This window comes from Rattus norvegicus, chromosome 2, assembly GCF_036323735.1.
Source record: "Rattus norvegicus strain BN/NHsdMcwi chromosome 2, GRCr8, whole genome shotgun sequence".
Lineage (NCBI taxonomy): Eukaryota > Metazoa > Chordata > Mammalia > Rodentia > Muridae > Rattus > Rattus norvegicus.
Window position 1 is genome coordinate 155,450,452 of NC_086020.1, and position 27,220 is coordinate 155,477,671.

The 27,220-nt window shown below is 40.2% G+C and overlaps 1 protein-coding gene across 3 annotated transcripts in view; it reads right to left on the bottom strand.

The window, feature by feature from the left end:
- Positions 1–5,321: 5,321 nt before the first annotated feature.
- The window catches only part of Ift80 (intraflagellar transport 80), a 94,310-nt gene continuing 72,411 nt past the window's right edge, over positions 5,322–27,220 (bottom strand). For all 3 annotated transcript variants that reach the window (XM_063281591.1, NM_001013911.1, XM_039102020.2), the window contains 7 exons: positions 25,213–25,348; positions 24,685–24,832; positions 22,988–23,159; positions 21,849–21,938; positions 21,567–21,739; positions 10,066–10,189; positions 5,322–5,844 (listed from right to left, as the gene is read on the bottom strand). In XM_063281591.1, coding sequence (XP_063137661.1) covers positions 5,734–5,844; positions 10,066–10,189; positions 21,567–21,739; positions 21,849–21,938; positions 22,988–23,159; positions 24,685–24,832; positions 25,213–25,348 — 954 coding nt within the window. In that variant the 3' untranslated portion in view covers positions 5,322–5,733. The remainder of the gene's footprint in view (positions 5,845–10,065; positions 10,190–21,566; positions 21,740–21,848; positions 21,939–22,987; positions 23,160–24,684; positions 24,833–25,212; positions 25,349–27,220) is intronic.

Consider the following 27,220-nt stretch of genomic DNA (forward strand, 5'->3'; position numbering starts at 1 on the left):
TGCTGAGGGTGCTTACCAGTTCTCCTTTACAAATGTTCCACAGAAGCCCCGAGGAAGCAGCTGGTGTGTGTTGATAGCAGGACTCAGCTTTATACTGAACGTATCCACTGGACAAGTCTGTCACACAGGGCATGGGAAATGTTGCTCTTAGGGGTCTCTTTGGCATCCCACCAAACCTTACTGCTACAGAGTCCACCAACAGTCTGAGAAACCTCATCAGATCTACTGTCGTAGCTTTCTCATGTGGGCCTTTTAAAATCACCTGAGAACATGGCTGTTACTAACAGGAAAGTGGGGAGAGAGCGATAGGAGAATCAAGGAACTCCTCCCACACCAAGTCTAGGTCATAGTCTCGAAGCAGACCGCCCTACACACAGCCGAGGAGTTGACCAATGGCAGCAGGTCTGGGAGAGAGAGGGTGGGGGAGGGCTTCAAATGGGTCCTGGCAGGACTGACTCTGGACCAGCTTAATTTATTCAGGAATATATAAAAATGCTGAGACAAATGACTAGAGGACAAGATACTACACTGAGTCAACCACGAGCCACCTTACTTATGCCAAAGGATACTTACAGTTGAAACAATCGTTGACTGCAGGAAGTCAAGGAGCACACTGCATGAAGGGCGAGCCTTCTTCATGGGTGTCAGCAAGCAGATGGAGGATCTGCATTAGACAGATCCCTGTTCTCTTGGTTCTTCATTGGTTGTGAAGGGCATTCTTGGTAGAGCAGTAGACTAGCAATCAGGTCAAACCCTTGCATCTAAACTCCTAAGTATCTGATAGGGGTGGGACCTTAGTTGCTATAATAAAATATTGAAAAATGTATGAATTTAAAGACATTTCTTTCTCGTGGCATTGGAGGTTGAGGAGCCCACTATCGAAGGGCTGAGATATGGAGAGGTCCATCTCTTTGTATCTTATCAGGGTGGAGGGCGAGACACAGTAGGAAAATAAGCAGAGATTGGGAGTGAGGGAACACACATCTCTGTTGTAAGAGAAAACTTTTATAACAACTCCACTCTCTTGTTAAGACATCAAAACGGCAACCAACAGATTGGGAAAAGATCTTTACCAATCTACAACAGAGAGAGGCCTTATATCCAAAATATACAAAGAACTCAAGAAGTTAGACCACAGGGAGACAAATAACCCTATTAAAAAATGGGGTTCAGAGCTAAACAAACAATTCACAGCTGAGGAATGTCGAATGGCTGAGAAACACCTAAAGAAATGTTCAACATCTTTAGTCATAAGGAAAATGCAAATCAAAACAACCCTGAGATTTTACCTCACACCAGTGAGAATGGCTAAGATCAAAAACTCAGGTGACAGCAGATGCTGGCGAGGATGTGGAAAAAGAGGAACACTCCTCCATTGCTGGTGGGATTTCAGACTGGTACAACCATTCTGGAAATCAGTCTGGAGGTTCCTCAGAAAATTGGACATTGAACTGCCTGAGGATCCAGCTATACCTCTCTTGGGCATATACCCAAAAGATGCCCCAACATATAACAAAGACACGTGCTCCACTATGTTCATAGCAGCCTTATTTATAATAGCCAGAAGCTGGAAAGAACCCAGATGCCCTCCAACAGAGGAATGGATACAGAAAATGTGGTACATCTACACAATGGAATATTACTCAGCTCTCAAAAACAATGACTTTATGAAATTCATAGGCAAATGGATGGAACTGGAAAATATCATCCTGAGTGAGGTAACCCAATCACAGAAAAACACACATGGTATGCACTCATTGATAAGTGGCTATTAGCCCAAATGCTTGAATTACCCTAGATGCATAGAACACATGAAACTCAAGACGGATGATCAAAATGTGAATGCTTCACTCCTTCTTTAAAAGGGGAACAAGAATACCCTTGGCAGGGAAGAGAGAGGCAAAGATTAAAACAGTGACTGAAGGAACACCCATTCAGAGCCTGCCCCACATGTGGCCCATACATATACAGCCATCCAATTAGACAAGATGGATGAAGCAAAGAAGTGCAGGCCGACAGGAGCCGGATGTAGATCTCTCCTGAGAGACACAGCCAGAATACAGCAAATACAGAGGTGAATGCCAGCAGCAAACCACTGAACTGAGAATAGGACCCCCATTGAAGGAATCAGAGAAAGAACTGGAAGAGCTTGAAGGGGCTCGAGACCCCATATGTACAACAATGCCAAGCAACCAGAGCTTCCAGGGACCAAGCCACTACCTAAAGACTATACATGGACTGACCCTGGACTCTGACCTCATAGGTAGCAATGAATATCCTAGTAAGATCACCAGTGGAAGGGGAAGCCCTTGGTCCTGCTAAGACTGAACCCCCAGTGAACGTGATTGTTGGGGGGAGGGCGGCAATGGAGGGAGGATGGGGAGGGGAACACCCATAAAGAAGGGGAGGGGGAACGGTTAGGGGGATGTTGACCCGGAAACCAGGAAAGGGAATAACACTCGAAATATAAATAAGAAATAACTCAAGTTAATAAAAAAATTAATAAAAAAAAGACATCAATCCATTTGTGAAGGTGGGGTCCTCGTGATCTAAACACTTCTTCTTAAAGGTCCTACTTCCCAATACCATCACTATGGAAGTTAAATTTCAATGTGAGACTTGGAGAGGATACTCAACTCATGGCACCCCATGGATTAATGAGCACTGTGTTGTGTATGATAGAAACAGCTGGCTGATTCTGTACTCAATGCAAACTTACACTCTGTGAAGTGGACTGAGGGAAGAGTGCTTGCTACTTACTGCTAGGTCAGCACAATGGTCAATGCTCTTTCAAAGGGGGAAATGGATGATGTAGAGGACAGGTACCTAACGATACAGGAATGAGCCAGTGGATTAAATAGAATGCCAAGATCACATTAACGTCTCAACAGAGGCTTGGAGGAGGACAAGACAGTGTCTCATTTCAATCATACCTGATGACTGAAAGGGTGACGCCATGTATTCAACTGAGGTATAGTGGTCATTTTAAATTGTGAAGGTTCATACTACTATTAGTTAAATAGGGCTCAGATAGTGCACCAGTATCTTCAATTACATTTATATCACAGTTGGTTATTCCCACTGGCCTGATTGGTTAAGAGTCCGATATCAATGCTGTCAACTGCACTGGAAAATTACAAGTGTTGTTTTTGCTATTGGCAGAGTATGGATTTTTTTTTTTTTACTATAAAAGATACAGTGTCAAAGATTAGGGATGGGCTATAATAAAGAATCTACCTGATCTTTGGGAGAAGGAAGGTAACTGGTACAGACCTTTCAGAGTCCCAGAATTGTCTTGAATGCTAGAGTATCTGTTATAATAAATGGGGTGACTTGGAGGAAGGAAACCTAGATGGGATGTAATTATCAGAAAAAGATCTCAGGGCGAGAGACGAAGGTCAGCAGCACGGCTGGTTTACACTGCCAACTCGAGACAAGGTAGAGTTATTTGGAAAGACAGACTTTTGAGAAAATGCCTCAATAAGATTCACTGAGCAAATAAATAAATGGAATCTGCAAACCCATTGTGACTCCTGGAGTTCAGCTGACTGAGAGGTCTACCCCTGTCTCCAGGTCCCTGCCCTGTTTGGATTCCTAACCACACCTCCTTCGATGATGGACTGCAATATGAAACTGAAAACAGAAATAAATCCTTTCTCCCTAAATTGTTCTTGGTCATGGTGTTTTACCACAGGAACAAAAACTCTAACAAGACAGAGGGCAACGTTTCAATCAATCATGCATATATAATTAAACCTTAATTTTAAGAACAAAACTGAGAAAACTCAAGACAGCAATACTCAGGGAAGATGCTTCCTGCTGAACACATTCATGAGTGGGGAAGATGGACAGTCTCCTGGATTCACAAGATCAGGACGAGGAGGTTCTGTCTGTGCCCTTCTTCCTCCCCAGGACTTGCTCTCTGTGCTTCCTCTATGTGTCTGTTTGACTTCCATTTATCCTTCCAAATAAAACCTCAGTGAAGCCCTCCTGTAAGCTCCACAGATGATTCTGCTGAATTATCAACTTGAAAGGGAGGGGTTTATGGGGGCCCCCAATGTATAGCCATGTCAAATACAAGTGTAGATAGCTGGGGACTCAGGGCAACTGATAGCTGAAGAAAACACAGTCCAGCTGCAACCTGTGGCCTGTGGTGTCCACTGCTGACTCTGGTAGGCAGTGTTAAGAATAAACTGAATTGTAAGATATCAAAGAACACAAATAGACTTTATCATTTTTTTTAAACTTTTTTATTGTGATAAATATACTAAACATAAAATTTAACCCTTTAGCCATTTTTTCTTTTGAAACATTACGCTGAAATGTAACAATGTAGAAAGCATGTAATACATATAAGTCAATTTCTCAACTTCATGAATTGAACATATTCATGTATCCAAACTCTGGACTTGAATTGAGCAGTCTAACCGTTTATAAAAGAAAAGGTACTTGTTGGAACTACGGGCATTTCGATGAACAAAACCTGCATCAGCAGTTACCGTGGAGGCCAGGGGTGGTATTTTCCCCTGTGAGTGTTCATGAGCTCTGTGATGCACAGAGCTGGCTCAAGGACACTGTAGAGGGATGTCTGTGGCATTGTTAAAAAGCTTTTAGGGATTTGGGGATGCATTAGATTAAAGCCAGCCAAATAGGTTCATCCAGTGAGGAGAGTTTTGAAAACTCAGACTCTAGGGCTTAGCACAAATATTCTCAAGTCAGGGAGGAATGAAGAAAATGTAGTTTGCCCACTTTTTTCAATAGAGTAAAAAAACAACAGAAAACCTGGAAAGAAAACTTACCATTTGAATCCTTTTAAGAGGACAACAGAGGTTTACAACATCCACAGTGTTAACCATCACCACTACCAATTTCTAGGACTCCCTCACCCCAAAACAGGAACTGCACAATGCAGTCCTGAGTTCCCTTCCTCCAGTGCCTGTCCTCTTGTCTCTGTTCTGACCAGAAGAACTTGCTTATTCCAGTTGTCTTGGGTAAGCTCTGCAGGACTGACTGACATCTGTGCTATGTCCAGTCTACTTCACTTAGTGGAAGTTCTCCAGGGCCCATCCATGTTGCAGCATGTACCACAGTTCAGTCCTTTTGAGAGAATAACTCCCCTGCACGTGAATACCCTGGTTTTATCTAATTGTAGCTGATGGGCATCGGAGTTGCTCCCAGCTTTTGCTATTTGAACTATTAGCTTCAGTATACAACTGTCTACACTGTAACATTTTCCTCAAACCCTTCCTCCTGTATTTTTGTTTTATAAAGTATGGGAGATACTTTATAATTTATATATCAAGTAGAAACGAACAATAAAATACACTGTAAATAACTCAAGGCTTTATTATAAGAATTAATAGCTATTCATACTGAAGAACCAGAAATAAAGAAATGAAAAAAAAACTGGAATGTAATCCACACTCCTAGGGCATAGATAAGCATATAGAAATATTTTCTTAATTATTAGACTAGAAAAATATAAATGATGGAATTGTGTAAGTTATTTTGTGCTTAATCTTCCTGAATGTACCTTAAGTATTAAATACACAGAAAGTGCATACACTTATTCTTTTGACAGGGCTGGGGATCAAACCCAGGGCCTCATGCATGCTAGGCAAGTGCTCTACCATCAAGAGACACCACTAGCCTTAAAATTATGCCTTTTTTTTTAAGCAAACAAAACATGCACATCTTTGGTTATTCCGCACTAGGTAGAGGTTGGCATGGCACTTAGGGCTTTAAGCCCGTATTCTTGCTGGACTGGCCGCTGGATGACCGGTCTCGTTCTTTCGTAATTTCCATCTCGATTTTCGCTTTGATTTTCTCCCAGTCTATTTGGAGCTACAACAGAAGGGAAAAGAGAATTGTATTTATATCCTGTGTTTTTGGTCAATCTAAAGTAACCAAGAGTAAATAAAAATGGGATATATGACTTCCAGAACACGGACAGAGAAGGTATTAAGAGACGTTAGTGAGAAGTAATGCTGAAAACCCACAAGCTACCTTTGGGATCAAGAGAATGGTTATAAAGTACAAGAAAGACTCATTCTGAGATTCATAAGACCAAAATTCCGTGCAGCTCTGTACACAGCACATGGAAACAGCCACAGAACTTCAGAATCTGCACAGGAGCTTAGGGACAATGTAAAGCAGCAACTCTGACCCCAACAAAGGCAAACTGGGCAGGGAAGCAACTAGGGTGTGCTTGCACCAGCTCTGCTGTGGACATCTAAGCCATTAGAAGTCCAGCTTGCAAGGAAAGACAAGGGAATGTTGTTTCACAAGTGGCTCCATGGTGTGTTAAAGTGACAAGGGTGTGGTTACTCACTAACTGATGAAAGCCATCAGAGGAAGCAGATGACAGGCATGATTGGGAGACACAAGAGGTAACAAAAAGAGTTTTATGTGCTTCTCTTTTATCCATTGACAAAGGCACGTACACCCTAGCTTAGACTCATCTCTAAGTTCATTGGATTTGATATAGGGAAAGGACTCCTCTGTCCCTGAGTTCTATGAGAAATTTCTTTGGAAATATTTATTTCTTTAGGAATCCACTGTTAAACAAATTTGGAGATCACTTATTTAGGAATGTGTGTCTTCTGAGGCAAGACATGAGAAAAATTGGGTTCTAGACTAAGTTCAAACTGTGAAACAGACCCAAAGCTCTAAGACTCAGTCAGAAATGAAGAGGCTTTACCTCTTTGCACAGGAGCACTGAGTAAACAGTAAACCAGACCAAAGCAGCACGGCTGCTTGAGCAGACTCCTCTTTAGACACTGAGAGATTAGCTCAATCCTAACGGAACTGCATGACTATTTTGCGCTACTAGTATTTGATGAAATCATTTAGTTATTTTTTTATTCCAAATTTTGTCTAAATTTCCATTAAGTAATTTGCTGATATTTTGGTAACCGTAAAAATAATTGTACATACTTATAATATATAAGACAGACTGATTAATAATTAATAGAATGTCTTTTAGCCTAGATGATCACTGTCTGTACTAAGAATCCAATGACAGCCTGCAGAAAAGCAAGACAAATATTAGACTATTGAAAGAGTGGTTTCCATCGGGCCACAGCTTGCTAGTTTAAATGGCAATGCATGCACTTCCATGTTTAACAAAGCTGTTATAAAAAGGGAGACAAACTTTGCTGCCTGCCTCGACCTTCTTCCAGCCGTACACTGACTGATGTCTGTTTCGCTAGTGAGCCGAGGTACAGCTCTACGGAGCACCTGCTGCAGTGCTGCCCCTGCAGCCAGCCCTGCAGCCAGCCCTGCAGCCAGCCCTGCAGCCAGCCCTGCAGCCAGCCCTGCAGTTCAGCTCAGGACGTCATCGGTTCCGGGCTGAAACGCAAGTGAATGCATCACTCGATGGTCTCCTGCAGAAGATGACTGTCTCATCTCACCTGACATTTATCCAGTTTTAGGACTGTGTTCTACAGATAATTTAGTCCTAATAAAAATATTTTTAACAGTCTGTTTTAGGTAAGAGTGCTTGTTCTCTGACAGTTTCAAGTGTCTACATCAAAAGCCGTACTCTCTACTATAGGGAGTGCCAAACTATTTGGAACTTACCTTGATCCCTAGTCACTTCTTAGTTGCATAAAAGCGTTTAAATAATCCGTGTCTAATGGCTCTCTGTCTTAGTGCCCAGTTTGCCTACTCTTAGTAAAGGGCAGCTGCCTAATTAAACCGAGAATACCGAGGCAATCAGCCATGAATGAATTCACTGTCCTTTTACTCAGCTACCTAACAGCCCTCACCCTGTTTTCCTTCTGCCTCAGGCTACCCTCTTCTTATCCCTCACTCCTCAAGGACACTGCCTTCAGGAACCACAGAGTCAAGTCCTTCTCTTCACCAACTTCTCATCTCCTGCCTGACTCTCTCTGAGAGCTTCCACACTCAGTCTTCTCACTCAGGCCCCATTCTCTCTCCAGAGCACTGTGCTATGGCTGACTGGTCATCAGCTACACTTCAGAAATGTGTGTTTGATGTGAAGCGAGGGATCGAGCCAATGGCTCACATATGCTAGGCAAGGCCTCTATAACTGACCTACAGCCTTGGGCCTGGGAACTTTGCTGAAGCTCTCAGCTGTTTGCATCCTTATCCTGTATTATAGCCTTCTCTATGCAACAAATATGGAACCCCTGTTTATGTCAAGCCTTGACCTAAGGACAGGGTTCAATAACGGACGAAAACATTAAAAACCACTATCTTCATCGAGATAATAAACACAGAGACAGGTAATAAATACATTTTTAAAATTATGTAAGGGGAAGGAGACAGTGAGTGCCTGGTATAAAATAGGAAGTCACATGACCATTTGATCGCTTGTTGAATTTCTAGGTGTTTTTCAATTTAATGGTCAGTGAAGGTAATGGAAAACTAAGATTTGAAGAGGCAACTGCATAACCAAGAAAGGGAAGAAAAAGGCCTTGAGACAGGAGCATTTTGGGGGCCTTGATTACTACTACTGACATCTCTCCTGTCCAAATGCACCCTTATCTCTCTTCTAGTTTCTGCTCCTTCCAAATGTCCCCTCCCACAGCCACCTTAGAAGACGTCAGGAAGGGCAATTTTCCTCAACTCTCCTAAATTCATAGTGACATTGATTCCTGTAATGAAGGACAGATTAACAAGAGAAGCAAGCCAGTTTATCGGTGTGTGCAATGCGCATGGCACAGGAACCAAACGCCATTGCAACGGCTCAGAACTGCAGCTAATACGGCCCCTTCACAAACAAGAGGCTGTCAGATACGACAGGATACAACAAGTACCAGTTTCAGATTCTTCAGACAGGAAACCAAGGGAAGGTAACCAAATGGGAACAAACTTAGGGCGTGGGGCCTGGAGTCATCTTTCTGTGCCCTCTCTGATCTGATCTGAAGCTGTCTCCAGGAGGTTGGAGGGGTGGCTCCACAGTTAGGAGAGCTGTGGCTCTGGCAGAGTTCAGTTCCCAGCACTCACATCAGGTGGTTACAGTCCCTGACAACTCCAGCTCCTGCTCCAACGCCCTCTTCCGGCCTCCACAAGCACTCCAATGGATGCACACGTACTACTCAATCTGTTTTAAAAGAGCTGTCTTCAGTAAAGCTGAATTTCTCTCTCCTGTGTTCTGGTAGGAAGGGCAGAGGATGGACCTCTCTCTCTGTGCTGGTAAGGGCACACATCTGTTCAGCTCTTAGCTATGAGATAATATATATGGCTGTAATTTTAGCACAGTAGATAACTATGGATGATAACTGGGTGGCAGACCCAAATGATACCAGAACATCAGCACATAGATGCTGGCCACACAAGCTATTTTCCTATGCTTAACTTTTACATCAATAGTCAGAAAGTTTTAATTAACTTCTTTTTTCTTTTAATCCTATTTTGTGACTTTTGTTGTTAACTTTCAAATGCCGTCCACGAGGAGGAAAAGCAGGAGGCTAGAACACCAGAGAAGATGGAAGTGGCCTGCTACACAGCAGCCTGTTTGGGCTAACAAACCCCCAGAGCCCCTGGCTCTGGCTGAGCTTCCAACTGAGATACCATGCGTCAGCAGCTGTACATGTCGCATAGGAAGGAGGAAAGGACGCTGCAGTTTGGCTATTTGAAATGTAGTTTTGAGCCAGAGATGGCTGCACGGCACCTGATGCTCTAGCAGAGGGTGCAGGTGTGGTTCCCAGCAGCCATGTTGGGCCCTCACAAGTGCCTGTTAACTCTAGGGGTCTGATGCTTTCTTCTGTCCTCTGCAAGTACAATCAAGTGTACAAAGTCACAGACTACACAGTTTAGAATAAAAATGTCTTACAAATAAGCTAAAATTTCATTGGTGGAAGTAAGGTGTTTTGGGCGTGTGTGTTTTTCCTAAACAAGGGGAAACAGATCTAAGAGTTAGCTTTCTAGATATCTACATGATTTACCTAAAAATATCAAATAGCACCAACCTCAAAACAAATTATCATAAAAACTGATGTGCGTTATTAAAGAAATTAGAGTATGAATCGCTCAACTTCTGTTATACGATGTTTACATAAGGCATACATACTACTGTAAACACTGTATAATACTTACGCCTTCTGCGTATTGCAAATATCGTTTATTCGTTTCCTGTTTACCAAATGTCTCCAAAAACTTTTGACGATAAGCAAGAACTGTATCAACATGGGTTTTGTACTTTACAGCCAATTCCAGTGCCCTATAATGAGAAGTTACATATTGTCAATATTTCTGTTGTTACACAACAGAGTTCTGAAGTCAGAGATAGGACAAATGACCGTTCTGCTTACCCTGCAGAATAGAAAGCCATTTTCTGTTGTCGCCATCTATGTATTTTACAAGGCCCACATGAGATATGACCCCTATTTACTGACCAGCTCCTCTCGTACAAATACAGCATTTTTGCACACTATTCTGCTAGCACTAGTTATAAGGTAGGTATGTATTATGGACTTCCGCCAGTCTATACTACATCTTTTGAACAGAGATCTAGTTTGCATTTCCTTCAGTGAGTACTGCAGAGGACATGTATGAAGAACACTCAAAAAAGTTTTGGTAAATCATCATAAAATGCAACATTTTATGAATCTATAACAAACTTATAGAATAAAAAGTGATATTACTATATCAAATTAAAAATATATAAACTACAAAACTGATATTAAAACCACTGTGAGTAAATGCTATTACTACTGAATCTTGGAAGAGGCATGCTAGGCTGGCAAGGTGTCTTAGCAGGTAAAGGTTCTGGCCACCAAGCCTGATGATGGACAGAACCAACTTCCCGAAGTTGTCTTCCACCGATGCACATGAGCACAAATCAATCAATCAATTAATTAAATTTAAACATCTAAAGAAAATATTAAAACACCACTGAAATTTTATAATTCAGTATATCTATAAAACTAAACTATTTTAAAATAAGCCTTTATTTAATAGAATTACTTTTTTAAAAAAAGGAAAAAAGAAAAAGAAAAGAAAACACTAGCACTAGCACCACACCAAAGAATTACGTTTATCCCAGTGGTCATCTGCAAGGAGGTGAAAAGATTATCCCAGCCCGGCGTCTGTGTAATTTGACTAGGGTCTCAGCCTAGTCAAAATGCTGTTCATGATTCACAGGACTTGAGTCAAGAAAACCCAAGTGGAGCATGTGTCTCTACACTGTTCAATGCCATGTTTTAAGGCACAGGTGACCGTCACTGTTGTAGTCAAAAGCACACTAATCCTCACACTTTCTATTATGCCATGACATGAATGGGACAATTATGAATTATCTGAGCCAACTACTATCAATCTGTTATTTTAGACAAAAGGTTAATATTTTGTAACTTGTAACTCCAGTATTAGCCAAACTGAATAACACCTTTAAAAAGAAGTTTTGGGGTCCAGCAAGATAGTTTGGCAGGAAAAGGTACTGGCTATACAAATCTGGCAGCTTGTATTCCATCCTGCAACCAACATAGAGGTGAAGAGAAAGAACCAATTCCATAAAGTTGTCCACTAACCTCCATGCTTGCACTGCGGCCTGTGTTCTCTACCTCACTCCCATCCCCCAACCCCCGCCCCTGAGACTCACACACACACACACACACACACACACACACACACACACACACGGAGTAAATTTAAAATTTTCAGGGTAATTTACCTTGAAATAGATAATGTTGTAGATAATGTTACATCCACTGACAATTGATAGGCAATTGAGAAGCTATCAATGACATTATAAAAATGTAAGTCAGCAGTACTATAAATGGTAATGCCAAAATGAAGAAGCATGATTCTTCTAAGACATATCAACATATGCTAGATATTGTTCCAATAGGTTGAATGAGAATGGCCCCCAAAGGATCATAGATTTGAATGCTTGGTCACCGGGAGTAGCACTATAGAAAGGAGGTGTGGCCTTGTCGGAATGGGTGTGGCCTTATTAGAGTGTCACTTGGGGTGGGCTGTGAGGTTTCAGGAGCCCAAGCCAGGCCCAGTGGCTTGCCCTCACTGCTGCCCGTGAATCTGGATATAGAACTCCCAGCTGTTTCTCCCACATCATAGCTGCCTGTGTACCACCACGTTCTAGGCCATGATGAGCATGGACTAACCTCTGAAACTATAAGCAATCCCCAATTAAATGCTTCCTTTTATAGGAGCTGCTGTGACCATGGTGTCTCTTCACAGCAATAAAACCCCGACGCCATGGACTCCCAGAATTCCCTCATTTTGTACAAAGTTAAGTCTTTCAGAGAACAATGAGTCAGGGATGGGGGGCTGACATGAGAAATAAAAGGCAAGGACTGAGTAGCAGAGGCTCTCATGAGCAGTGGGCCGAGGTGCCTTACTCCTCCTAGCCTCTATCCACCCGAGCCTCTGACCCCGCTGAGCTGTGTGTCAGTGGAGACTGCTGAATCACACTACTGGCACCTTGCAGTAAGTGATGGGCTGGGGCAGCTTGCCTGCAAAAGTGAAAGCAGGACTCATAAGCAGCCACTCTTATTGGGGCTTTTAAAAAATTCTAGGGAAGTAATTTGGTATGCAAACATCAATACATTTAATTATGCAGAAAAGACAACGTAATATCTAATCCTGTATTCAGAGGTTAGGCTGAGTATTCTCTACATTACTGTCATTATTATAACAATAAAACATGCATTATTTGAGGAGTAATGGCTAAAAGTAAACATTTACATATGTGCTATTTTAAGTACTCTCTAAATGCATACACACTGGATAAAAAATGTTTCTCTACCACATTTGGAGGGAGCTTACTTCAAATTATATAAGGGTTTTGGGAACAGTATGTCTCTAGTTTTAAAATGGTTTGGCAACCAAACAAATGTGACATTAGATTCTAGGGCTGGAATAAGTCCATGTATTTTAAATAGGAAGAAGTTATATAAAAAGATATGATAACTTCCAAATATGATCTTTTGCATAACTTGAATAAATCTGAAGTCCTTTATATAACTGGCAGAAGATCAGAAATTATTTTATTAACACCTCTACACAGGATTAATGTATACCTGGGGCTTTCACTCTTCCTCTCCGAATTTGAGTTTCTCAGAGGACAGTGACACTCAACGTACAAAGGAGACACCAAACAGATAAACTACCTACCTACAAGTCTCTAGTCTCCACATTCTTCCAGGGTGCAGGCAATCTCCACACACAAATGTGAAATCCAGATACACAACCAGGAAGAGCATGGTTTTCAAGCAGAGTAACACACAAATGAATTAGAAGCCATCCCCTTCAGAAACTTTAAACAGAGGTAGAGGTCAGGGATCTCAAAAGAAATCTAATGTGTCATTCAACACTTCCTTCTACCATTGTAGAATTAAGGTACCTAGCAGTGACCATCAATGCTTGCTAATAATCAGAAAACTACAGAGGACCAGTCATTCTGGAAGCTACATTCCACAAGCTACAGTACTCATGGTCCCTCTCCCTATCCTCCAATTAAGCTTAAACCTACGAGGCTCCAGATTTAGGATGAATCTGTAGCTAATTCAGGAGACAGACACCATAAGGATGTAATCAACAATATCGAGATGATAGGAGCTCCTAGAGGCCCAGTTTCTACAGTGGGAAAATTATAAGCAAACACAAAAAGAACTAGAACCTGTCTAAGACATACCAACTAATCACAAAACGTGGGTCTTTTATGGATTCCAGTTCAAACCATAAAAAACACTTATTAGGTAACTGAGAAATGGGATCATTATATAATTGTTGATAATTTTTATGTATGGTAACGGTATTATGGCTGCTAAAATCTTTTGGAGACATACACTTAAATTCTCACAGATAAAATGTGATAATTGTAGTCTGCCTTAAAATAAATGGTAGGAGAAGGGAGGGCGAGGAGACTGCAAAAACTGATCACTGCTAAGGCTAACTGTAGTGTTCCTCACACTATTTGTTATGTGCTTTTCCATAACAAGGTCGTTTTCAACTTTATCCTTTTGGCTCTTCCTAATGAATTTTGCTTCATATTCTTTTTCTCCCTTGTGTATACTAGGCAAGCATTCTACCAACCAAAAGCTACTCCAAAGCACAGTCTTGTGTGTGTGTGTGTGTGTGTGTGTGTGTGTGTGTGTGTGTGTGTGTGTATGTGTGTGTGTGTGTGTAAGCCAGAAAGTGATGCTGGGTGTCATCTTCAATTGGTTTTCACTTTACTTTTTGAAATGTTTTCATAATTAACTATATTTGTTCATTAACATTTTAAAATGTGTATAAAATGCATTCTTATTATTCTTATCTCTCACCCATCTCCCTCCTCATCCTGTTTCCATCCTTATAAATCTCTTTCCCACATTCATGTCTGTATGTGTGTATTAAGTGACCCACTGAGTACAACCAGGTCCTCTGTGTTACCATGGTAGAAAATTATTCAATGACTGCTCATATCCCAGAATCTATCAGTAACCCATATTAGAGCAAGAAAAGGTGGGGCCATAGAACTCCTCCCCAGCAAAACCTATTGCTGACAGGGTAAGTTTTGAGCAGGTAAGCACAGCTGCAAAGTTCAAGACTACAGTGACTGTCACACCCAGAAAAGTGCATTTAGAAGCTGTTCTCTATCTTGAGATATTCCCCAAGCCTTACAGGGATGTTGTTATAAATATCTGGCTAGGTGTGAGCACTATCTGTCACTATACCTTACTTTTTAAAGAAAACTCTCACTGAACCTGGAGCTTGCCAATTCAGTTAAACTGGCTGGCCAGTAAACTCCAGTGATCCTGCTGTCCTCCTCTTCCCCTGGCACTGTGATTACAGGCTCACTGCTGTACCTAGCTTTTTATACAGGCGCTTGGAGTCTGAACCAAGGTCCTTAAGTGCTCATGTGGCAAGCACTTCGCAGCTGAGCTCGGCCCTGATGACCAGTGGGTATTTGGTAAGGCTGTTCTCTTCTCTATCTGTAAATGCTCATTGTTAACCACGGCCTCATACTCTCCACTGACTGACAATTCCTTAAAGGAATTACCCTTTTCATAATTTTGATAGTTTTATATTGAAGAATTATTTGATAATTCTTCAAAGGCTGGGAGCTCCCTTGAAATTTACATCTGTAAATCACACTCCCTGTAGGGTTTCAGGACCTTAACAAAGGTGATTTAACAGTCAAGATTTTGGTACAGAATAGCCATGACTTCCTACTCACCACATAACAAATAACCCACCAAGGAGTGAAGCTTTGGCCTGCACAGTGTGACAGTGTGGGCCTTTTCTGCTGCAAAAAGTGCAGGAATACATTTAAGCCCTAGCATATACACAATTCCTTTCATATACATAATCCCTACACATTTTAAAGTCATCATTTGATAGTATACCTCAACTATGAAGACCTTTGTTTGAGAGAATGACCATCTGCCCAGTCCTAGGAAAAATTAGAAATATATGAGGTAAAAAGATCCTTTTGAAAAGATCCCTGTGCTTTATTTAGCTGTCAATCTGATACAAGCTACAATCACCAAGAAGACTCTTAATTTAGGAACTGTCTACATTAGGTTGGCCATGGGCACTTCTGTCAGGTATTTTCTTAGTTGTTAATTAAGGTAGGAAGACTGACCCTGAATGTGTGCAGCATCATTCTATGGGCTGGACCCTGAAAGTGGCTGAGCGTGAACAGCAGCAGGCAAGGAACAGAGGGTGTCCGTTCTTGCTGTGCTCTTGACTGTGGGTATAATAGCTTATGTTTCTCCCTTAACTTCCCAAAATGATGAGCTGGAACTTGGAAATGTAAGTCAAATAAGCCCCTTTCCCTAAACACACACACACACACACACACACACACACACACACACACACACACCCCACTATTTTCTCCCCTAAGTGACTTCTTGGTCAGGGTACTTCAATAACAGAAATTAATAACAGGACCATCATCTGCTACACAGATATACAAATCTATGATTAATCAACCACGTTATCACTTATTCTATATGTGAATAACTTTTACGTGTTTCCTAATTATTTATTATTCTACCATATCTAAGTATACGAATACATACTTATACATACCCTATATATGATATATATAATACTTATCCTACCTACTTATAAGTTTCATATTAGCCATGCCAGCTAAGAGTTTTACAATTAAAATCACTGCCACAGGCTTTTTCTTGGGTTTGTTCATCTCTCCATTCACAGTGCCTACCGTCTATTGGTGGTACTCAACAAATACATAACACACGACTAATAACACTATTTAGTAAAGGCTTATTAACTGTCACAAAGTTTGCTAAGGTATTTTCAGATATAATTAGTTCAATTTTGATGTAAATTTGAAGTTGTTTCATCATCTTAATGATATGGAAACTGAAATGTACAGAGCCTCAGTACTCTGTCCATAGCCAGTAAGTATGGACTATAAAATGAAACCAGCCTGACTCGAAAGTCCTGATCACCCAACACCTCTTACAACACAAGACATATTTAGAGACCACATTTTACCAAAGAGGTTATTTTTTTTGAAGATCTCTCTGAAATATCTAAATATACCTATGGCAGTAGACTCAGTAAATATGCTGAATAAATGAATATGCAACAGGAACAAACAGTCTACATGGTTTCAAAAATATCTGTAGGATGTGGAGAGAGTGGCAACCTCTGGGTCTCTCTAAAGTTTCTTGGCAGGTATAATTACTTCCTTGATTATCTGAAGTGACTCCTTGCCACAGTCTGACATCTGTACTACAAGCAATGAGGAATGTTAGGTTCCATTTAAACGAGGTGAAGGTCAAGTGTCACATGGTTAGAGTTCCACTGCGAGATGATCACTACGATTATAGTGTCCAGGAAGGGAACGCGTTAGAGGTAAGGAGATTAGTGGTGGCATCACATTGGAGAACTCTGATCAGTTTAGACAAGGGTGCTACTATGAAGTGTTACAAACACTGGGTGAGGTCGAGGAAGGTAAGTGGTTAAGATGGACAGAGGCTAAGAAGGATGCCAACAATAACTCCCAAATTTCCAGCTTCATGCAAGTGAAGTGATAAGGTATTATCCCAGGATAATATATGCTTATATATGCTTGCCTGGCATGTCTGAGGCCTGAGATCAGTTCCTCTGAAAGGAGACAGAGGAAATTCAAATGTAAAACATATGCTACGCAATGGCACTGTTACATAGACAGCTGTGTAACTCCCAACAGGACACAGCACTCATGAGATGTCTGTTTACATCTCTAAAGTGTATAGAAGGTAATCAGAATTCTGATTGGGAATAGATGAAGTCAAGAAGCAGAGGAAAGGCAAAGCCAGAGAGAAGGGATGGAGGAACACCCAGGATACATTCTTTTCCTCCTCTTCTCTCACCCCCGTAGTATTTAATCATCTTGAAGCAGGGTTCTGGCTGAGACTTGGTGGTAGGGCATGTCAGCAGTGAGCGGCCTAGAGGGATGGCAGGGAAACTGAAGTCAACAGCAAGGAATTAGTATGGACATGTGCATAAGCTTCAAACACCTAAGGTTTTTATAAGATACCAAAGAAAAGATGAAGACGATGAAAACAAAACCAGACCATAGCAACCCCAGTCACATGCGGAAGCTAAGAAATGCATAGGTAAGAGAATAACAACTTAGAAGCTGTGCTGTCTGGGGGAAGACAGCTTCAGGTAGGTCAAGGCTGGTTCACAGGGTGCTATGGAGCATCACGGGCACCGTTCTCTACCTCCTTGCTAGGATAACTACCAACCAACTGTAAGTTGGCCATCGCCAATCAATGTTTGGAGCGTTAGAGCACTGCAAAATGATTAATTATTGCATGGACTAGAGGATAGGAAGCACAGGGATATCATATATCTATTACACAGAGGTAATATAAAGTGTTTCTCTCCTTCAGGAATACATTATATGAAATGGAAGATGACACAAATATCTACAAGGACAATAATTAAAGAGGTGCAGCATCCAACAGAATACAGGCAATGTTATCTGGACTACAGGACCTAATTGCTTGGTGATAAGTCTCTTTCTATTTACCATTATCAGTGATATAGAATGGAATCCCACCTAGAAAGTAAGTTTACAAGATAAAGACCATTACAATGTTGTTGTATTAAAATGTTCAGTGTTACATGAACGACAGTAGCTACCATTGATCAATGCACATATTTTCTCAAAAACAACACTTGAAGCTGGATGTGTTTAACACTCAGGAGGCTGAGGTGGGAGGGCTGTTGTGAGTTTGTGGCAAGAACAGACTATATAGCAAGAGCATGTCAACTGCCCCCTACCAACAAAGAGAATATTGTAATTACTAGCTTTCCATATTTCTCATATAATTCTAGTGGTAATGTTCTATTATTTAATATAGTTTACTAATATTACTCTTACCCTATCTCTTTTCAATCCTTACAATTTAAGTGGTTTAACCATTCTTGCAGAACAAACATCTTTCCTGATCTTCTATATACGACACAACAGTAACAAACTCATGTAAATGAAGCACAAAGACAGAGAAGGTGAATTTATCAACAGTTGTATCATGAGAGTATAAACAGATTGTGATATATTAATCACAAAATTAACACAATACATTTTACGGCTTTATTCAAGGAAAAGGTATAGAAGGGATAGCTACAGAAATTAAACCCTGAGAGAGTTATGAATTCTAATAGTTGAAAGATATGTGGGTTATTTGATCTATAATGGTGTACTGTCTGCAAGATATGTCAAGGACAATGGTGGCACAAAGCTTTGGGAGTGACCAAGCCATAACTGATCTGACTGAAGCTCCACTCCACAAGATGGAACCCATATCTGACACTGCTTAGGTGACCAAGAACCAGAGACTAGACAGCCCAGAGACCTAGGGTAAAACCAAATAATACTGGTCTATAAAAAGAGAAGAAAAAGAAAAATATATAGTGATAAAATGACTTCAAATGACATTGTTATACTCACAGATCTGTGTGCCTTGTACAACCATCCTCAGAGAGGCTTCCTCCTTCACTAGAGGGGCACAAATACAAAGACTCACAGCCAGACATTATATAGAGAGTAAGAGACCTTGGGACACTAAGTTCTAAGTGGGATGTCTCCATTAAATCACTTCACAGAGCTCAGGGAACCCCAAGAGGGGTAAGAAAGAGTGTAAGAGACAGAGGGTCCTCTAAATAAAATGATCAAACCTCATATGAAGTCACAGAGCTGAAGCAGCATACACAGGACCTCCATCAAGGCCCTCTGCACATAGATTACAGTCTCCAGCTTAGTGGTTCTATGGGATTCCTGAGTGTGAGAATGAGTGGGTCTCTGTTTCTTGTGTCTTCTCTTGAGCTCTGTTTGTTTTGTCCAATTCTAAAGTGTAATATTAAAATACAGCAAAATAAAATATTATAAAACAAAAATTAACACCTCAGAATTAGAAAACAACAGGCTTCTAAGAAATAATAGTTAAATATAACAAAGACACGTGCTCCACTATGTTCATAGCAGCCTTATTTATAATAGCCAGAAGCTGGAAAGAACCCAGATGTACCTCAACAGAGGAATGGATACAGAAAATGTGGTACATCTACACAATTGAATATTACTCAGCTATCAAAAACAATGCCTTTATGAAATTCATAGGCAAATGGATGGAACTGGAAAATATCATCCTGAGTGAGGTAACCCAATCACAGAAAGACATACATGGTATGCACTCATTGATAAGTAGCTATTAGCCCAAATGCTTGAATTACCCTAGATGCACAGAACACATGAAACTCAAGAAGGATGACCAAAATGCGAATGCTTCACTCCTTCTTTAAAAGGGGAACAAGAATATCCTTGGGAGGGAATAGGGAGGCAAAGTTTAGAACAGACACAGAAGGAACACCCATTCAGAGTCTGCCCCACATGTGGCCCATACATATACAGCCACCCAATTAGACAAGATGGATGAAGCAAAGAAGTGCAGGCCGACAGGAACCGGATGTAGATCTCTCCTGAGAGACACAGTCAGAATACAGCAAATACATAGGCGAATGCCAGCAGCAAACTATGGAAGTGAGAACGGGACCCCCACTGGAGGAATCAGAGAAAGGACTGAAAGAGCTTGAAGGGGCTCGAGACCCCATATGTACAACAATGCCAACCAACCAGAGCTTCCAGGGACTAAGCCACTACCTAAAGACTATACATGGACTGACCCTGGACTCTGACCTCATAGGTAGCAATGAATATCCTAGTAAGAGCACCAGTGGAAGGGGAAGCCCTTGGTCCTGCTAAGACTGAACCCCCAGTGAACTAGACTGGTGGGGGGAGGGCGGCAATGGGGGGAGGATGGGGAGGAGAACACCCATAAAGAAGGGGAGGGGATAGGGGGATGTTGGCCTAGAAGCCGGGAAAGGGAATAACAATCGAAATGTAAATAAGAAATACTCAAGTTAATAAAGATGGAAAAAAAGACATAACAGTTAAATGTAACAAAATAGAATATAATGAGATAAAACCATAACTACAGCAAAATAAAATATTATAAGATAAAACAAAAATTAATAACTCAGAATTAGAAAACAACAGGCTTCTAAGAAATAATAGTTAAATATAACAAAATAAAATATAATGAGGTAAAACCGTAACTATTTCTTAGAAGCCTGTTCTTTTCTAATGAAAGACAGAAAGGAGTAGATCCAGAGAGGAGGGGAGGTGAGGAGGAACTGGGAGTAGAGGGTCAGAAAACCATAATCAGGTTTTACTATTTGAGAAAATAATCTATTTTCAATAAAAGAAAAAAGATATGTGGATTATTTTTGAGCCCAGAGAAAAGCAAAGCCCATAAAAGACATTTTGGACATATAAAAGTATGTTTCATACTACATAATTTCTGGGACATAGAGTGACACAATTTTGTTCGCTCTGAGATCCATATCTAAGGAGGTATAGGAGGCCCTTAGTGTGCCACAGAGAAGAGCAGCCTACACTTTCTCAGAGCAAGCTGATGAAGCTCAGTGGGTGAAGAATGCTTCTGAGCACCTTACTGTAAACCTCTCTTCATTCCTCCTCAGTGCACTCTCTCCAGCCCCTTGGTTCTTCCTCTCGATGATTGACTGATGGAATCATATGGTAAGTTTCTCTTCTTTCATCCACACACAAGTACAGTTGAGCTCGCCTCGCTTCACACTCTCTAGTCCATGTACCTACTCTTGCTTCCACTGCTACATTTGCTACTGAGTCTACAAGTCTACTTCCAGTCCTGTGAGTTCAAGTCCATGACTGACTAGGACTACCTAGCTCATAACAGGCCTTTCAAATTCAACTTGGCTAACACAATTCTACTAATAGTACCACTTCTGTAGCACTGAAATTATAAATTTGGGAGGCATCTTAAGACTCTTTTCTTCTTCAGACCCCAATTTCTAATCAATAACAAGTTCAGAAAAAGCATAAATTTCCACAAATGACATTTTCCAGCTTGAAAATGTTAAGATTCACCAGACAGGATACCCACAAATGTAAAATGAACAAATTCTTATGTAGCATTAGAAAATTTTAAATATACCAGAAAATATAATCGTCTAAATTGCAGACAGAAGAATACATGAAGGTCATAAGGGTCTTGGGACTGTGTAAGGGTTCTTATTACCTTTCCCAGTTATAGAGATTAATGTTGATCTGTATTGCTTGATAAACGAGGCCAGCCTGGAGAAGTATTGTTTCAGCCTCCTGGATGTTCCCACTAAACATTAGTATGTGGGCCATTTTTGACTCTCTAGATGGAAGATCTTTCATAGCATTGATGTACCGAACTTTATCGATCTAAAAAGAGGAAGCGAAATATGTCTATCACAAGTCAGTAATAATAGAAATATAACAAATTATGCTAAGAAAGAACCAATTGCACATTACCTGAATATGATTTACTTACTTCCCCAACTGCCGCATAGGCTATTTCTGCAGTAACCATATCTCGATTAGCAACTGCCATAGCCGCTAGGCAAGCCCACAGGCTTTGCTCCTAAGTGAAACATGAAAAATTATCTGAAAAGCATCTTAGGTATAAACCAGCAGTTCTCACCTATAGGTCATAACCCGCTTGAGGGTCACATTTCAGATACCCTGCTTATCAGATATTTACATTATGATTCATAACGTATTGCTATAAGCAGTGGTTTAAATTCTAATGGTGATACAACTAAGTAATTAATTTACAAATAAAAATTACGAAACGTGGCATTGAAAGAAACCAATAATAAAATAAGTTACATAGACGCTAGTCATGGTAGCACACTTATAATCTCAGCACTCACTAGGCAGAGACAGGCAGATCTCTGTGAGTTCAAAGCCATTCTGGTCTACACAGCAAGCTCAAAGCCATCAAGGGATACATACTAAGTAAGAACCTTATACACACACACACACACACACACACACACACACACATACACACACCCCGAACTAAAACAAACAAAAAAGAAATTACTAAGTCTATTTAAAAACATTATCATCAGAGACCTTCTTTTGAATAAAATTTTCTAAAAAGTTTTGTTTCTAGTTATTAAAGATTTCTTTTCTTTATATCTCAATATGAGCTTCCAATTATTTTTTTTAAGAAGTGGCAAGGAATATAACTTACAAGGAAAAAGAGGAATAGTGGGTTCTCAAACAATGCCACCAACAAGCCACTGTATGGAAAAACATCTAAACGCCATCCCACAAACATGCATTCTAAGGGATGTTACCCAACAACTAATAAAAAGGGCCGTGTTCAAGCCTGTTTGGAGTATACTGGATACAACCAGTTAGGAAATGCTCATCCAAAGCAAAGTTTCTTAATCTTAGCTATGCAAGAGAAAATCTGAGGAGGCTGAGATGTGTACCTCAGCTTCCACTCAGATGTAGCAAGTCAGAGTCGCTGAGGGTAAAACTGAGGAGTCTGACTTCTCCACAAGCCTTCAAGTGCTTGCTTCAAGTGACTGCTCACAGTCACCCTGACCCTTACATGTTACCGTTACTCATCTCTCAAGGGGACACTAGTGTACACTATGTGCACAGTATGTAAGGTACCTTAACAAAGCGGCAGAGCCTTACGGCGTCTTCCCATTTTGAGCTGCTCACATATTCATGGAGAATAGCAGGGTACGGTGAAATGCTGATGTGTACCAGGGAGCCATCAGCTCTTCTTACAGTTACCTGATTTCCAACAAAACTCACTATATGTGGGTTTTTACTATATTCACTGTGGAAAACAAACAAGAAAAACTTAAAGCTACATTCTACACATTTTTCATATGTATTCAATTTGGGAATTAAGTCTAACATATAAGTCTAACAAAATTGACACCCACCATGTATATTCAAATAAACATTTCAATAAAACATGTAGATAGATATACAGTTGAAGCAAAATATATCAACAATTTAAAGTGGCAAAGTTATTCCATCTTTGATTGCTCCCCTACTGGCCTCTACAGTGAGCTTTTGTTATTGTTTGGAAGGAGCCCTGTGGTAATGGCTTGTTCCCCAAAGGGGTCAGTTGGAGGTGAGCCTAGGGAGGCCTGCTCAGGGGCAGGACACTGCAGGGGAAGGTTATCCTAGGACCCCGTTCCCTCCACTCATCCCCAATTTTGCTCCGTCACTCACTGCTGCCATGCGCTCTACTACCTAAAAGCGACGGGGCCAGTTGGTCATGAATTAGAACCTCCAAAACCTCGTCAGAATATCCCTTTTCTTTTTATAAAGCTGCTCGTCTCAGCTACGTTACAATACCAGAAAGCTGACAAACATTTCCCTTGAACCTTAAATTATGAAAACGAATAACTTAGCTATTGGTTTTTGAAAATAAAGACAAGTAAGTAGATTAAAAATAAGTCACAGTGAATTCCAAAATTACTTTCTTGTAGTCCAAACTTTGATAAGAAGACTGACATCTTTTCATTATTTGTTTTTCCTTGTTTTTCTGACCAGGTCTCACTCTGTAGCCCTGCCAGGTCTGGAGCTCACTGTGCAAACCAGGGTGGCTAAGAACTCACAGAGATCCTCCTGCCTCTGCCTCCTGAATACCGAGATTGAACTCATGTGCCATAACCCCTGGCTAATTGATAAATACTTTAAAAAGTAAGCCTTTATTTTGTTTCTTAGGTGTTCCCCTAGTTTTGTTATAGTTATGAACTTAAACTCTAAAAATACACTGCGAAACTTGCTGCTTGGACCTAAGGAGTCTAACTTACTGCTGTCTGAAGAAAAAGAAATGTTTCTCTTAAAAATTTAGGAATAATTTTCCTGACATGTTTAGGTGTTGTTTTGTTTGTTTGTTTTTAAAGATTATCAGCAATTGTGGTTTAATCTACCTTTAACATCACTTAAAAGTCCAACTAAATAGACACGTCTTTGGAATTCTTTTTTTTTTCTTTTTTCTATTTTTCGGAGCTGGGGACGTCATTGGAATTCTTAAAGTCAATGAAAATGCATTCGCTGAGTAATTGTCACAAAGTATATCTTGCTGCAAAATCTGCCCGGTTTAAAAAAAAAAAAAAACCACTAAATCACAGTGAAAACCTCACCTGAGCTATTATTAAACAATCCTCAGAAATTATACTCATTTATAAAAGATGAGTAAATAGTTCATAATTTGTTTTCAATTTGAGTCCATTACATAAATTTTAACCACCCTTAGCTGCGTAATTTATTTAGTTATGTCTGATTAAACTTAGTATGGCAATTAGAACTTTATTTACAATATGGAATCCTGGGCAACACATTACCTTGCATCTCTTTCATACAATGTTTTAGGCAGAATGTCTCTGTCCACATAAACAGCATTAGGGTAATACCATACTGTGAATCGCGTATCTTGAAGTCCACAGAGGATATTGCATGTATCACACCATGCCAAAGTATGTACCATGGTTCCTGAATTTAAAAAGAATAGTCATGGTCCATTAGTGCCAACAGATATTAAAGTCGATCTTTAACATCAGCTGACAGACACATCCTAATTAATATAATGGCTATATTTCTACTTTGTTTGTATAACAAAGATACAAAACTGTGAAAAATGAAAATACTTGAATGTTCTACCCAGAACCAGTCTGGTTTTAATCAACAGGTGTTTTAGTGCTGATTTAGCCACAGAGTTAAAGTTTGCTATTGAAATTGAGTGACAAGGTAGTGAAGAAATGTGAGACTGAAACTCATTCATTCATTCCAATATTAAAGCTGCTTAGTACACAGTAGACCATCTAAGAAAATGGATAATAATTAAAATTTTAAGCACATGGAAATTATTTTACCAAGTTTAATAATCTGTTCTTCTTTCCCAAATCGTTTCACTGAGGTGATATAGAGATCTCTGTTTTTATCAATGAAAGCAATTTTTCTGTCATTGGTAAGTCCTTTTTGATCCAGAGCAACTTCTGAGATTTCATTCTAAAATTTCCAAAAATATGCAAGTATTAAATCCACTTTAGGGCTTGGCATACGGTCACTTTAATTCATTATCAGCACATTTCTGTTCTTAAGGATCAAAGGAACCAACTGTGGTGGCACACCCCAGTACTCCTGGCACTCAGGAACCAGAGGCAGACATCTATGAATGTGAGGCCAGCCTGGACTACAGTGCAAACTCCTGTATTGGAAGAAAAAAAGAAACAAACAAACAAACAAACAGAAACCCATCCCACAGAACAAGACATCAAAAATTAACTAAATGTCAATTACCCACTCATAATAACAAAATGTCCCTATTAACTTATTTCATTAATGTTTTTAAGCCCGTGGAACACAGATTCAAAGAAAAGCAAGAGTTAACTCCAAGAATGGGAGAGGTCCCTACACAGGACTACCCCTTCTTCAGTAATTATAAATTGGTAATAACTAAGAATTCAAGAGCAGCGCCAAAGTATAGTTACTTTGCTGGCAACCAAGGTTCCTTAAAATATCATCACTGACTCTGTAGTGAGAACATCTGTGTCCTGTCCTTAGCAGACAGAATCAAAGGAGAAGGGCTTAGTATCACATGAGAGGTCAACATTAATGAAAAGCTTCCTTATAAAATTTATCCTGAATAGATTGCCTAATACCTATAATTTAAAGATTTGTTAAGTAGACTTCAGAAACATATGGGAGTATCTCATGTTTCTAGAACCTTAAAATTTACACTGTTGTTTACTGTGAAACAGAAAATGTACTGAAGGCATTACACTTCCCAAATGAGAGCCTTTTTTTTTTTTCCAGCAGGGGTTGTGTGTAGGGGTCAGAAAAAGCAAATACAAAACAAGTCCAGAACTTATAGCTTAGACTTCTACCTCCAAGATCTCTACTTTTCTACAATAATAAAACATCTCTGGAATATTGGATTAATCTATTACAGTAACTAGTAAGATGACGTTTCTTAAAACTCAAAACACTTCAGTATGGGTTCATTGATGCCTGATCCATGAGTGATTTGTATGCTGCCCACTGTGTCTGAAGACTTTGCTAGGAACTCTGAACTTACAGGTGTGATGATTAAATTGTGTCCAGGATTATATGCACAATACCTGTGATGGTCTGTATAGCTTGGTCCAGGGAGTGGCACTATTAGAAGGTGTGGCCCTGTTGGAGTAAGTGTGTCATTGTGAATGTGGGCTTTAAGACCCTTATCCTAGCTGCCTGGAAGCCAGTATTATCCCAGTGGCCTTCAGGTGAAGATGTAGAACTCTCAGCTGGTCCTGCATCATGCCTGCCTGGATGCTGCCATGTTCCTGCCTTGAGGATAATAGACAGAACCTCTGAACCTGTAAGCCAACCCCAGTTAAATGTTGTCCTTATAAGAGTTGCCTTGTTCATGATGTCTGTTCATGGCAGTAAAACCCTTAGATAATACCTTTTAAAATAATATATGCAAATTTGTGGACCAGTCCTTCTACTTTATATTCTTAAATGAGAGCCCCTCTAGAATATAATTCATATTTTAAAGAAAAATAATTCTTGTTTCATGAATATTAAAGCACTATGATTCTAGTGTTATAAAAACACAAATATTTCAAATAAATTATCTTTACAATTAAAGGCGTATTTGCTGGCCTGGAAAGATGGTCCAGTGGCTAAGAGTGCTTGCAGTGCAATCATGAGGACCAGAGTTCAGATCTCCGCACCTGTACCACAAGCCTGGTATATGCTTTAACCCCCAGCTTAGTGACCGGATGGAGACAGCAGGGTCTCTGGGACTTCTGGCTTCTACTTATGGGAAAAAACTCAAGACCCAGGTTTATAAAAAGACCTTGTCTCAAAGAAACAGGTGTAGAATTATGGAAGAGG